This window comes from Portunus trituberculatus, chromosome 38 (assembly GCF_017591435.1).
Source record: "Portunus trituberculatus isolate SZX2019 chromosome 38, ASM1759143v1, whole genome shotgun sequence".
Classification (NCBI taxonomy): Eukaryota; Metazoa; Arthropoda; class Malacostraca; order Decapoda; family Portunidae; genus Portunus; species Portunus trituberculatus.
In genome coordinates, this window is record NC_059292.1 from 38664043 (window position 1) to 38676542 (window position 12500).

At 48.9% G+C, this 12500-nt stretch overlaps 1 protein-coding gene across 5 annotated transcripts in view; it reads left to right on the forward strand.

Moving 5' to 3' along the window:
• Positions 1-12500, forward strand: part of LOC123514570 (transcriptional activator cubitus interruptus-like) — a 262766-nt gene that overhangs the window by 209363 nt on the left and 40903 nt on the right. For all 5 annotated transcript variants that reach the window (XM_045272529.1, XM_045272527.1, XM_045272530.1 and 2 more), the window contains one exon: positions 1165-1379. In XM_045272529.1, the coding sequence (XP_045128464.1) occupies positions 1165-1379 (215 nt within the window). The remainder of the gene's footprint in view (positions 1-1164; positions 1380-12500) is intronic.

The following is a 12500-nucleotide window of genomic DNA, read 5'->3' on the forward strand; positions in this document are numbered from 1 at the left end:
TAATGTGTCACTAGAACCGTAAAACATTCTTAAAAAACCAGTGTCTCATCAACCAGGAACTATTGAAAGTAATGGAAGTGCTGTCTACAAAGGAAGAAAGCCACATAGATAATTAGCAAAGTTCTCATGGGATTGAAAGTAATGGAAGCGCTGTCTAGAAAAGGAGAGGCACGGATAATTAGCAAAGTTTTCATGGGATTGAAAGCAATGGAAGTGCTGTCTACAAAGGGAAGAAAGCCACAGATAATTAGCAAAGTTCTCATGGGCGTATCTCCTTCCGATAATGTAAAAATCTAGTTAATCCGTCACAGAACCGTAAAACATCACCCTTACAAAACTGTGTCACATCAACTAGAACCTATTGAAAGTGGTGGAGGTGCAATTTTAAAGGGGAGAAGGGCAGGGGTAGAGGTAAGAAGGGCGGGTGGGACAGAGGGAGGTGGTAGCAGCGTGCGGGAGGGGTCTGAGGGAGCGCCCACACATAGCCTGCTCGATATAAACAAACACGAATCACTCACGACTCCCTGATCTGCCTCCGCCGTCACCACCGCCGCCCATCCGTCACCATCCCGCCATCGCGTCAGTCTCCTCCTCTCTCACTTCTAAGTCTTTGCTTCCCTCCCTGCGTTGTTATATATTTACCTATTTGTGTTTAAACGGGACTGAGTCAGGCTCGTAATGTCTCGTCTTTTAGCATCAAGTCATCATATTTTGTTTAAATGTGTGCATACTTTAACGTGTGTGTGTGTGTGTGTGTGTGTGTGTGTGTGTGTGTGTGTGTGTGTGTGTGTGTGTGTGTTTGTGCGTATGCGTGTGTGAGTGTGTGTGTGTGAGAGTGTTCACCATGGCAGATCACATACTGGACTCATAACCACTCATTTGTTATCCTCCCGTGAATAGTTTTAAGCTGATATCGATGCATGGTTAAGACAAGAACGGAACGTCACTCACATCACGCCACATCGTCTGCCTTGCTCAAGTGGAACATGTAGGCCGCTGTAACTGAAAATCTCTTTAACGACCTGAGTGAAATTCAAGCCTGTATAGTTGCAGAAGTTGGCACTCGACTATATGTGTGTGTGTGTGTGTGTGTGTGTGTGTGTGTGTGTGTGTGTGTGTACGTGTTTATAGGCAGAGTCTAACGGTTTCTTCCCTTCCCTGCAGGTTGGGGATCGGTGGGGGCAGCCCGGCCCTAGAGCTTCCCCCACTGGTTGGAGGTCGTCTGGGCGCCGCTCCCTTGGGCTCCACCGTACCTGGGGAGCTCGCGGCCCCGCCCCCTCCTCCTTACCGCATCCCCCCGTACATGGAGCACCTGTACCAGTCGCTCCACACCTCCCCGCAGGCATCCCTCAGGGGCCTCTCTCCACTTGAAGGACGCGGTGAGTACCTCGGCTCCTCCCACTCACTTCAGACCGGTACATTTAATAACACTACTCAACAAATTACCTCATAACCAATTATCTTGACGGTGTTTTTTTCAGCAAGAATTAGAGAGAAAATTACCCAAAACCTACACAATTGCAAGTAAAGATTAAGAAATTAGTTTGAATTGAATCTGTCTTTTTGTGCTGAGGTGATCATTTTTGTGCCTTATGGTGAAGTGTTTTCCACTCATCTGTGACAAAATAATTCAGGAATTCTCAGTAAAAGTTGCTCTATATAGGTGGGTCGCTTCCAAATGTTGTGTCGTGAAGTCATTATTTGTCATCGCAACCTTCATTTATTTAGCTCAAATATAAATCAGCTAGTGTTGTCAAGGTACTGTGCAGTGTGCTTGTTCTCCGCGATTGGTGGTGAATGGTGTTGTGGTGTTTCCGCGCCAGGGATCAGACGGAAGGGGACGTCACGGGGAATGATCAAAGATAAAACGTTAGAGACGCTAGAATTGTTGCTTCCTTTGCCCATCATGCTGTTTGCGGGAATTATGTCTTTTCATTTTACTGTTATATGTGCGACACCTCCGACCTTACACTTCCTTACGTGGTGTGCGCATGTAATTCCTATGCACGGGGTTGCCTCGAGGCTCTCCTGGTGGTTTCGTACCTTTGTATTAGCTGCAGTTTACTTGATACTTCCTGAGGCTGTGCATATTTCCGCATCGCATATAAAGTTCTTATGGTGGGTGCAAAAATGAGAGGGAAAGTGTCACAACTGCTACTTACCCACATCCCTCTGCTAAGTGTGAGTAACGAAAACCTGCAGGAAACACTCACTCACTTTCCTGCACTCTTTTCTTCTTCCCCTTCACTTTCACACACACACATCCTTGCCAGCGATCCCTTGCTTCCCTCGCACCCTCCCCTCACCAAGGCAGCAGGTCCTGGTGTGGTGACAGTCACGATCAAGAAAGGTATATAAGACTTTACTGCGATTAACGTGTCCCTCACTCCTAAGTCCTCTCATCTCCTTTTCATCTGTCAGTACACTCACTTACACGAAGAATATCAGATCACTAAGGTCCGTATTCTGAAACGCTTTGCTCTCTACCCATCACTGCTTTCCAAAGGCTCCAGTTGAAGATACTCGTGTTTTTTAAGATTTTTTTATGGTTCTGGCGATGGATTGGCAAGATTTCTAGTTTACTAAAAGGAGAAGCTGTCTTGAAAACCTTGCTAGTTGTCTCTGTGGCCTTGCAAAATTGTCATAGTGAGAGAGGAAGGCGATTCTGAATATGGCCGTAAGCGCGGTGGAAGGAAGAATGGTGGAATGGAAAGAGTGGCACGTTATTCTACTTTTGACCACTAGTGCACGTGTGGATGTGGCTGGAGTAGCGAGGCATGAGTGGAGGGACGAACGTGCAAACTGCCTCGTTGATAGAAGGAAGCAGGATGTGAGTTCCGGAAGGACGAGCTGGCGAGGGAGGCGAGGTTTGTTAGTGGAGTAAGCGAGTGGGTTAATGGGAGGGTGGCGTGGATGGGTTCTTTAAGATAGTTGGTGGTGGTGGTGGTGGTGGTGGCTGTGGTGGTGATGGTTGCTTGGCTTGCAATCACTGATGAGGGTTTTGTGGTTTCGCGTGTTGCTGCTGCTCTTGACCCCATACACTTGGCCTCGCCCTCTAGTCTCTCTCTCTCTCTCTCTCTCTCTCTCTCTCTCTCTCTCTCTCTCTCTCTCTCTCTCTCTCTCTCTCTCTGCTGAAGGAGGCTGAGAAGACGTCAGCTTTCCTCGGTCTGCTTTTCACCCTCAAGTAATTTTGCATTCTTATTTAAACTGACGTGTCATCTACGACTTAATTTTTTTGGTCTTGATTTTTACTTACACACTCTCTCTCTCTCTCTCTCTCTCTCTCTCTCTCTCTCTCTCTCTCTCTCTCTCTCTCTCTCTCTCTCTCTCTCTCTCTCTCTCTCTCTCTCTCTCTCTCTCTCTCTCTCTCTCTCTCTCTCTCTCTCTCTCTCTCTCTCTCTCTCTCTCTCTCTCTCTCTCTCTCTCTCGCACACCCACTGCGCCAGCCAAACTAGTACCCTAAATTTATGTAGGAAAATTACATGTATTCTCTGCTGTGAGCAATATTTCAGGCGTAAAGACAGGCCGGGCGAAGGCTAGTCGGCCAACGGGAACTCTTTTGGAGCCACGCCGCTGTAGCACAACACATCGAATTTACGGCGATCACAGGCGTGTTTACATATGACCCGCAGCGGTGACGCAACGCAACCCACTCCGAGAGGCTTTATAGAGACGTGTGCTTTGCGAGGAGCCTCTCTTATAGTAGGGCGGGAAGGAGTCAATCGGTAGAATAAACAGATGATCTAGTAAGCTGGCCTGGCTGAGTGTTAGTGTGTGTGTGTGTGTGTGTGTGTGTGTGTGTGTGTGTGTGTGTGTGTGTGTGTTTGATGGCGGTGAAAGGTCTTGTGTCGGGCTGACTTAAACTATCATAACATGCATGACGTGTAGGGCAGCTCGCAACCCTTCTCCTTCCTTTACCACCATCATCTCCTCCTCCCCTCTCCTCCTCCTCCTCCTCCTCCTCCTCCTCCTCCTCCTCCTCCTCCTCCTCCTCCTCCTCCTCCTCCTCCTCCTCCTCTTCTCTAATAGTCTTCTCTTTCCCAGCCTTCTTTCCACTCTCTCTCTCTCTCTCTCTCTCTCTCTCTCTCTCTCTCTCTCTCTCTCTCTCTCTCTCTCTCTCTCTCTCTCTCTCTCTCTCTCTCTCTCTCTCTCTCTCTCTCTCTCTCTCTCTCTCTCTCTCTCTCTCTCTCTCTCTCTCTCTCTCTCTCTCTCTCTCTCTCTCTCGTCTAATTACATCCTTTCTCTTATGTGTTATATTCCTTTCTTTTCATAACCTCTCCTCTCCTTTCTTCTCGCATCCTGCCACGACACGAGAGAGAGAGAGAGAGAGAGAGAGAGAGAGAGAGAGTGTACGTACGAGGAGGAATCTTCTTCTTGTGGGGAAAAATTAAGAGGAATAAATTGACGACAGCGATAGATGGGGTGGTGTGCGGCGGGGCGAGGCGAGGCTGGGGCGGCGGCGGGGGAGGAAGGGAGGGAAGACGACTTAATTCTGAATAAACCCTGTGCTTGTTTACCTTAGCAAACTGCGACAGGGAATAAACGATGACAGGGGTGAGAGAGAGAGAGAGAGAGAGAGAGAGAGAGAGAGAGAGAGAGAGAGGAGAGAAAAGGGGAGGTAGACATAACATAGCAAGGCATAGTAATTCAGGTAACTGGAAAGGGAACGGACAGACTCTTCACTGGCAGACACAGCTAAGTCATGCACGAGTACCCAGGTGTTCTCAGGTGTCCTAGGGCTCCTCTTCCTCCTCTTCCTCCTCCTCCTCCTCCTCCTCCTCCTCCTCCTCCTCCTCCTCCTCTTCCTCTTCCTCTTCCTCCTCCTCTTCTCCTTATGCAAATCGTTCTTTAGGTCCTCACTGTCTTTATTTCCTATAGTCTCTTTTTAATTTTGAGTTAATTTTAGGTCTTTGTTAGTCTTCTTCATTCTCTTCTTTTCTTCCTTCTGGTTTTTTTTTTCTTCTTCTTCCTCTTGTTCTTGTTCTTGTTCTTGTTCTTGTTCTTCTTGTTCTTATTCTTGTTCTCCTTCTTGTTCTTCTTGTTCTTCTTGTTCTTCTTCTTCTTGTTCTTCTTCTTCTTCTTGTTCTTCTTCTTCTTCATTTAATATTCTCTCTCTCTCTCTCTCTCTCTCTCTCTCTCTCTCTCTCTCTCTCTCTCTCTCTCTCTCTCTCTCTCTCTCTCTCTCTCTCTCTCTCTCTCTCTCTCTCTCTCTCTCTCTCTCTCTCTCTCTCTCTCTCACACACACACACACACACACACACACACACACACACACACACACACACACACACACACACACACCACATCACATCTTAAATTTAAGTCGATCTTGACAAGAGAAGACGAGATTTAATCTGACGGGAGGCGGAAAAAAAAAAAATATGAATGAAGGTCGAGAGAGAGAGAGAGAGAGAGAGAGAGAGAGAGAGAGAGAGAGAGAGATGTGGCACACGAGTATATACAAAAGGCTTAACAGTAATTCCACAGCGAACGTTAACGGGCAATATACTGAACTAAACTTAACTGCACACACGCTCTTACTTACTTTTATACGCCCCCCCCCTTCCCCTCTCCCCGCAGCATTATAGTCTTCTGCCGGGGGAACCTAACAGCCGCTACATTTGCTTCCCCGTCCCTGCATTTCACGGCGGGATCAGTGTGCAGTATTTCTTGGGCCTTTTACCTTGCAGTGAGACGAAGGAAGCCTGGGTTGGGGAGACGAATGAAAGAGAATAAAAGTAAATAAGCAAGGAAAGGTGTAATAAAGAAAGGAAATAAGAAAGGAGAGACTGAAGGGAAAGGGGGATTAGAGAGGAGTAAAAGTGTGGTATAGGAGAGAAGAGAGGAAAGGAAAGAAGGAAATGGAGTGAGTTAGGGGAGAGAGAGAGAGAGAGAGAGAGAGAGAGAGAGAGAGAGAGAGAGAGAGAGAGAGAGAGAGAGAGAGAGAGAGAGAGAGAGAGAATAGAAGAAAAGTAAGAGAAAAAAATGAAAAGCTTCAGAAGATAAATGATGGAAGAAAATAAGAGAAAAAATGATAAAAAATGCAAAGAAAAGAATCGAGAGAGAGAGAATGATGAAAAAATTAAATATGATAGAGAAAAGTGGAAGGGAAAATAGAAAAAAGAAGAGAAAAGGGAAGAAGAAAAGAAAAGAAATGAGAAGAAAAGGAGAGGAAAAGAGAGGAGAGGAGAGAGAAGAGGGTGAGATGGTGAAGTTCCCGTGTGTTTTCTTACCTGTGGAGGGTGAAACAGGTGAGTCCCCCCGTGATATACTAAAGGCATGAAGCAGAGGACAGGATTATATGTTGCCGATCGTTGAAGAAAATGAGATACTTGCCTGAGGGAGTAACCTGTAGAGAGAGAGAGAGAGAGGGGGTGGTGGGGAGGGAAGAGGGAGAGTTGCACATCTTTATTTCTCTCTCCTGCCTTTCTTCCTTCTTTCCTTCTTTCATTTCTTGCTTTCTTGCTTCCTTCCTTCCTTCTCCTCTTCCTTCTTTTTTCTTCTTTCTTTCCTCTCTTCCTTCCTTTTTCGCACACTTTTCTTCTTTCCTTCAATCCTTTCTTCCTTCCTTCCTTCCTTCCTTCCTTCCTTCCTTCCTTCCTTTCTTCTCTTCTTTCATTCCTTCCTTTCCTTTCCTTCTATCTGTTTTTTTTCATCTTTTTTCCTTCCCTCCTCTCTTCCTCCTCTTCATCGCGTCATTCATGCAGTGTTTAAGTAAAGCTTGTAACTAAAATCTCCTTATATTTTCTACTTTTATTGTAAAGGTTTCTTGTCGCTTCCTGTATTTTTTGTCATCTGTGCTTGTTTTTATCTCTTTTTTTTTTCTCATCGTTTTTTTTTCATATTTTTCCTATTATTTCTTTCTTTTTTCTTTCTTTTTTTTTTTTTTTTTTTTTGCTTCTCTTCCTTACCTTGTCTCATCATTCCATTCAAGTGAAGTTTTTTGGGGAATGTCTTTCTCTTTATTTTGTTCTTTCATATATATCGTCATTATCTTGTCGTTTCCTCTCTTTACCACATTCTCTATTCTCCTCCTCCTCCTCCTCCTCCTCCTCCTCCTCCTCCTCCTCCTCCTCCTTCTCTTCTACTTTCTTCTCCACTACTTTCCTCGTTTCTCCTTTCTTTCCCAGTCGTTTTCCATCCCTTCCTCCTTCCGCCGGCCCCCCTCAGAGACACTTCCTGAGACGCGCAGTTCCCTGATGCTCAATTTGTACACGTCGCCCAGAGAGAGAGAGAGAGAGAGAGAGAGAGAGAGGGGGTGAGGGAGAGTAATTGCAGCACTTCTCGCTCACTCAATGCAACCGACCAATGATGCTTCAGTGTCTTGAGTGAAGCAGTTCTCAAGTGAAGCACCAAGCGAAGGCCTTACCCGCCCCCCCTCTCTCTCTCTCTCTCTCTCTCTCTCTCTCTCTCTCTCTCTCTCTCTCTCTCTCTCTCTCTCTCTCTCTCTGTATTAAGGGCTCCCGGTTAAGCTCACTAACTAACGCCTCTCAAGACTGTCAGGAGGTCAAGCGAGCCATTCACGGAGCTCCTCTCTCTCTCTCTCTCTCTCTCTCTCTCTCTCTCTCTCTCTCTCTCTCTCTCTCTCTCTCTCTCTCTCTCTCTCTCTCTCTCTCTCTCTCTCTCTCTCCTCCTCCTCCTCCTCCTCCTCCTCTTTCCCCTCATGTCCCTCGTCACTATCACCCCAAACACTACCTCCTCCTCCTCCTCCTCCTCCTCTTCCTCCTCCTCTTTTATTTTCTCTCCACACCTCTCTTCCTAAACATCATGCTCCTCTTCCTCCTCTAACTACTCCTCCTCCTCCATGTCCTCCTTCTTCTTGTCTTACTCCTCCTCTTCTATTTTCTCTCCACCCCACTCTTCCTTAACGTCATGATGCTCCTCTTCCTCTAACTCCTCCTGCTCTTCCTCCTCTTCCTCCTCCTCCTCCTCCTCCCCCACCAGCAGATCAATCCGTTATCCCCACGGGCCCACTTCACCTCTCCCTTCCTTCCCTCTCCCTCTCTCCCTGGACGGTGCCTCTTGCCGGGTCCTCAGCGGGCACTCCGAGGCACTGAGGCGCTCTTGTCCTGCCGGCGGGAGCCACTTGAGGGAGGCGGGGCGGCGGAAGTTTGTGATTCAGTCCTGATTGTGTTTATGAAGTGATATTTATGAGACGGAGGGGAGGGAAAGAGTGAAGGATAAGATGGGGTGTGGCGAGTGAGTGTGAGAGGCTGAGGGGGATGAAGGAAGGAGGAGAAGGACGGTGTGTGGGGTGTGTATATATGTCGTCTGATTGGGATGGGTGGTTAGAGATGAGTGTGTGTGTCTTGTTAAGGTACATGAGGTGGCAGAGATGGGGAAGAGGTGAAAATTTGCTTTTAAGGAAGAGGAGTGATTTTTTTTTTTTTTTTTTTTTTGCGAGAAGAGAAGAGGGGAAAGATGAGTTGTAGGGAAGAAGAAGAGGAGTGAAGAAATGTATTATGTGTGAAGAGAAGGGGTGGGGTGACAAACTTTGCTGTTGGAGAAGAGAAGGGATGAAAGGTGATTTGTAGAAAAGAAGATGAGAAGTGAAAAATTTGGGAAAAGGAGAGAAAAATTAGTTGTTGGGAAGAAGAGAGGTGAAAGATGAAAATTATTGTAGGGAAGAAGAAGGGGAGTGAAAATTTTTGAGGGGAAAAGAAGGGGAGGAAAAATTAGTTGCTGGGGAGAAGAGAGGTGAAAGATAAGATGTGGGAGAAGGAAAGAGATAGAAACTTGTATATGTCTAGTGAGTGTGTCGTATTGAGGAGAGAAAAAGTGTGGAAGACTGACTGAATGTGAGGAGGAATGGAGAAAGAAAAGGGTTGAAGGATAGGGTATTTGAGGTGCGGGTGTGGGAGTGAGTGCGTGTCGTGTAAGAGTGCGTGCATGACTGGAGGAGAAAAAAGATTGAAGAATGAGTTGTGGGAGTGAATGTGTCTTGGTAGGAGGGGGAGTGGGAGAAGTACGGGGTTTAGGAATGGAGAGAGAGAGAGAGAGAGAGAGAGAGAGAGAGAGAGAGAGAGAGAGAGAGAGAGAGATGTAGATAAAAATTAGAACGTAGAAACAGGATATGGAGATGGGAATGAGGAGGGTCACTTGTAGAGAGAGAGAGAGAGAGAGAGAGAGAGAGAGAGAGAGAGAGAGAGAGAGAGAGAGAGAGAGAAAGGTTGTGAGACGGGATGTAGTGTTCCTGGTGGGAGTGAAGGTGGAGGAGAGGGAGGGAGGGAGGGAGGGGGTGTGTATGAGATGAGAGACGGGGAAGGGAGCTTGGTGGAGGAGTGGAGGAAAGGGGAAGGGGAGGAAGGAGGGGAGGGGAGGGGAGGGAAGGGAGCACCAGTCGCCCGCCTCCCTGGGTCATAGATTACTGAATTAGACTCAACCAATCACTGGGCAGGACGGCAACTGAATAGCCAATTAGCACAAAGGAGCGGTCGTCCTCTCTCTCTCTCTCTCTCTCTCTCTCTCTCTCTCTCTCTCTCTCTCTCTCTCTCTCTCTCTCTCTCTCTCTCTCTCTCAGACAGACAGACAGACAGACAGACAGACAGACAGACAGACAGACAGACAGGTAGGCCACAATATCCTCAACTTCACCTTCCCTTCTTCTCTCCCCGTCAAACTTCTCATCCGGAACACAATCCTCAGAGCGTCAGGTGGCCTCCTCCAGAAGTCGAGGGCGGCAGGGACATTGCGTCTAGGGAGAGCTCGTCGTCGAAGCTGTTAGGACTACAGTGGGCAAGGACGTGGTGGGGGGAGGGGTAGTGTGATAAGGGTTGTGGGCGTGGGATGCAATAAAGTTGAGGACGTGGTTTAGCTGAAGGTGTAGAGGGACGGGGAGGGATGTGAGGAAAGAAGTGTGTGAATAAGAGAAGGGTGTGCGTGGGCTGAGGTGAAGAAGGAGTGTAAGGGCGTGGAGCGGCAGGCGGCAGCAGGGTCTCGGTGTCGCCTGCTGCTGAGGCGGTGCGCGACTCCCACCTAACAACTCTTTTAGTCTCCGCATACCTTGGCCAGGACCAGCCCCGGGAGGAGTAGGAGGAAGGGAAGGAGGGTGGCTTTAGGTGGTGGTAGTGGTGGTGTAAGGGAGAGAAAGAGAGACGCAGGGTTAGAGGGAGTGGGGATGTAGGTAGAAAGGGAGGGGAGGAGATGGAGGAAGGCAAAATTGATGGCTTTCCTCCAAGTATTGTTCGAAGCTAAGGCCGCAGCCGCCGCCGCCGAGGAGTGAAGCCCAACGGAAGGCGACGAAGGGCAGCGGCACGGCGAGGTGAAGCCAGGGGGTCCCGCGGCCCGAGCCACCACCGCCGCATTAAGGGCAATCTCTATGCGAGTGTGCTGGCGCGGCTTATCTCTTTAATAGCTTTATCTGCAGATAGAACCAGCATGGCAGGTCGGGCAAGGTGGTCCCGGCCGCCCACCCCTCCCGTCCCACAATGCTTCGTTGGCTCGCTGCACACCTGTTCGTCCGCCCGCTGATTTCCAAACCTCTTCACCTGTCGCTGCCACGACTCTGCCCTGTCTGTGGCCTCTCGGGGCACTGGGTCGGTGCGGCGGCTCACAGTGGAGGCATGGAATAAGGTAAAGAAAAATAAAGACCGTGGAGAGAAGAGAAGGAAGGAAGAGAGGCAGAAGGCGGGAGTGAACGCTCGCCTCTGGGCCGGCCGAGCACCTCCGCCGCAACTCAGACTTTTCAGCCAACAAATCACGCGATAGAGACCTCCTGCTCGATGCCTTAATACCTGCTCCTCCCCGCGTCGCCCAGTCACCGAATTCTAAATATTACTATTATGAGTGGCTCGCGACAGTTACTGCCGGACAGTCTGCAGCGGCGGGGCTTGCTGGTGTGTGTGTGTGTACGTGTTGTTTGTGTACGTTTGTGTGTGATGCACTGGGAACGCGGCGATCCACGGAATGGGAGACGGCGGCGGCGAGAGAGGGCTGGAAGGAGCGCCAAGCCATGCCCACGAGACCACAACCCAACAATCCGCCAGCGGTAGAGGCGATAAATAACGGAGCGGCGGGGGTTCCTCTGGCCGGGCAGGGAGGAGGCTGGCGTGGCGTCGAGGCTTCCCGGCTCCCACCCCGTCACTCTACCTTTGTCGGCTCACCCTCTCCTAATTAACCTCTGCGATGCTTCCCCTGCCGGACCCTGGGTGGTAGGGGGTTCGGCCATGGATAGTGGGGGACTGGCAGAGGTCAACAAAGCTCGTACAGATAACAGCGTGGCAGAGTTTAGGGTCACCGCCCAAAAAGAAAAGGGTTATGGTGGTGGTGGTGGTAGTGGCAGTGGTGGCGGCAGCGGCGGCGAAGTCTCCCAGGAAGAAATACTGATCTCAAGACACTAAACTCGGACGAGGTTTTCTGCCGCCAAGTTCTCGCGTTCATGAGGCAACTAGGAAAACGTCCAATTGTTGATCTTTCCTCCAATTCTTCCTCCTCCTCCTTCTCTTCCTCTTCCTCTCGAGATACTTATTATTCCGCATCTCTTTTTCTCCTCCTTGTATAATAATCCTCGCTAGAAGAGGAGAGGGAGGTGCTGCGTCTCGCTGGCAACCCTCGTCTCGCGGACTATCTCGGTGCCATCTACAAATTCCTCCCGAACCTGCAGGATCCATTTATACTCAGCTCTTATCTCCTCTGGTCACCCGTGTGCGTCTGTGTGTCCGAGAGGTGTACATGTGTGTGTGTGTGTGTGTGTGTGTGTGTGTGTGTGTGTGTGTGTGTGTGTGTGTGTGTGTGTGTGTGTGTGTGTGTGTGTGTGTGTGTGTGTGTGTGTGTGTGTGTAAGTGCCCTGGATGGGTCTTAATTATTCTTGTGTGCGTGCTAGATGGTGTGGGACGGTGGTCTGAGAGGCTTGGCAGGTGTCCGGTCTGAGGTGACTTGCGGGTGTCTTGCCTCCTGAGAATAATCTGCGCTGTGGCTTCAGTCTGCAGCTTGATCTTCGTCTTGACTCATCTGGAAACCTGGAGGCACCTTTTGGCAACATCGAGCGTCAGAGGAGATAAGAAAAGCCACAGTTTTTAGGCTTATTAACCGCTTGCGTATATTGAGCTGTCCTCTGAAAGCTATGAAAGGTGTAAAAAATCTCCTTTTTAAATAAAACCAAGAGGAACATTCAAATCCATTTTGTCCCAAGTGTCCAAAGGTGTCCTTAAACGCCCCTTTTGGGCATCTTAAAGAAATCTTATCTTGGGTCAGGGAGTCTGAAGGTCTAGGGACAGTCTGAGTTGGCATGAGTCTGATCTTAGTGGCGTGTTTAGTTTGTCTTCATTACGTGTGTTGCCTTCATGTCTACGAAGGGAAGAAAGTTAGTGACGTCTCTGTGATTCGGTACAGTGAGTGCACGTTCAGTCTCTTCCTGCTGTTGTGCTTAGGTTTCTGTGTTTGTTCAGCATTGGTGGTCAGCTTGCTTTGTGCTGGCGTGGGCTGCATGTGGGCGGGTTTCGGCGTGTGTTTAGTGGTGGTGTGGGTGGGTCTGGATTGCCTTAGTTCGGGTCTAGGTGTCA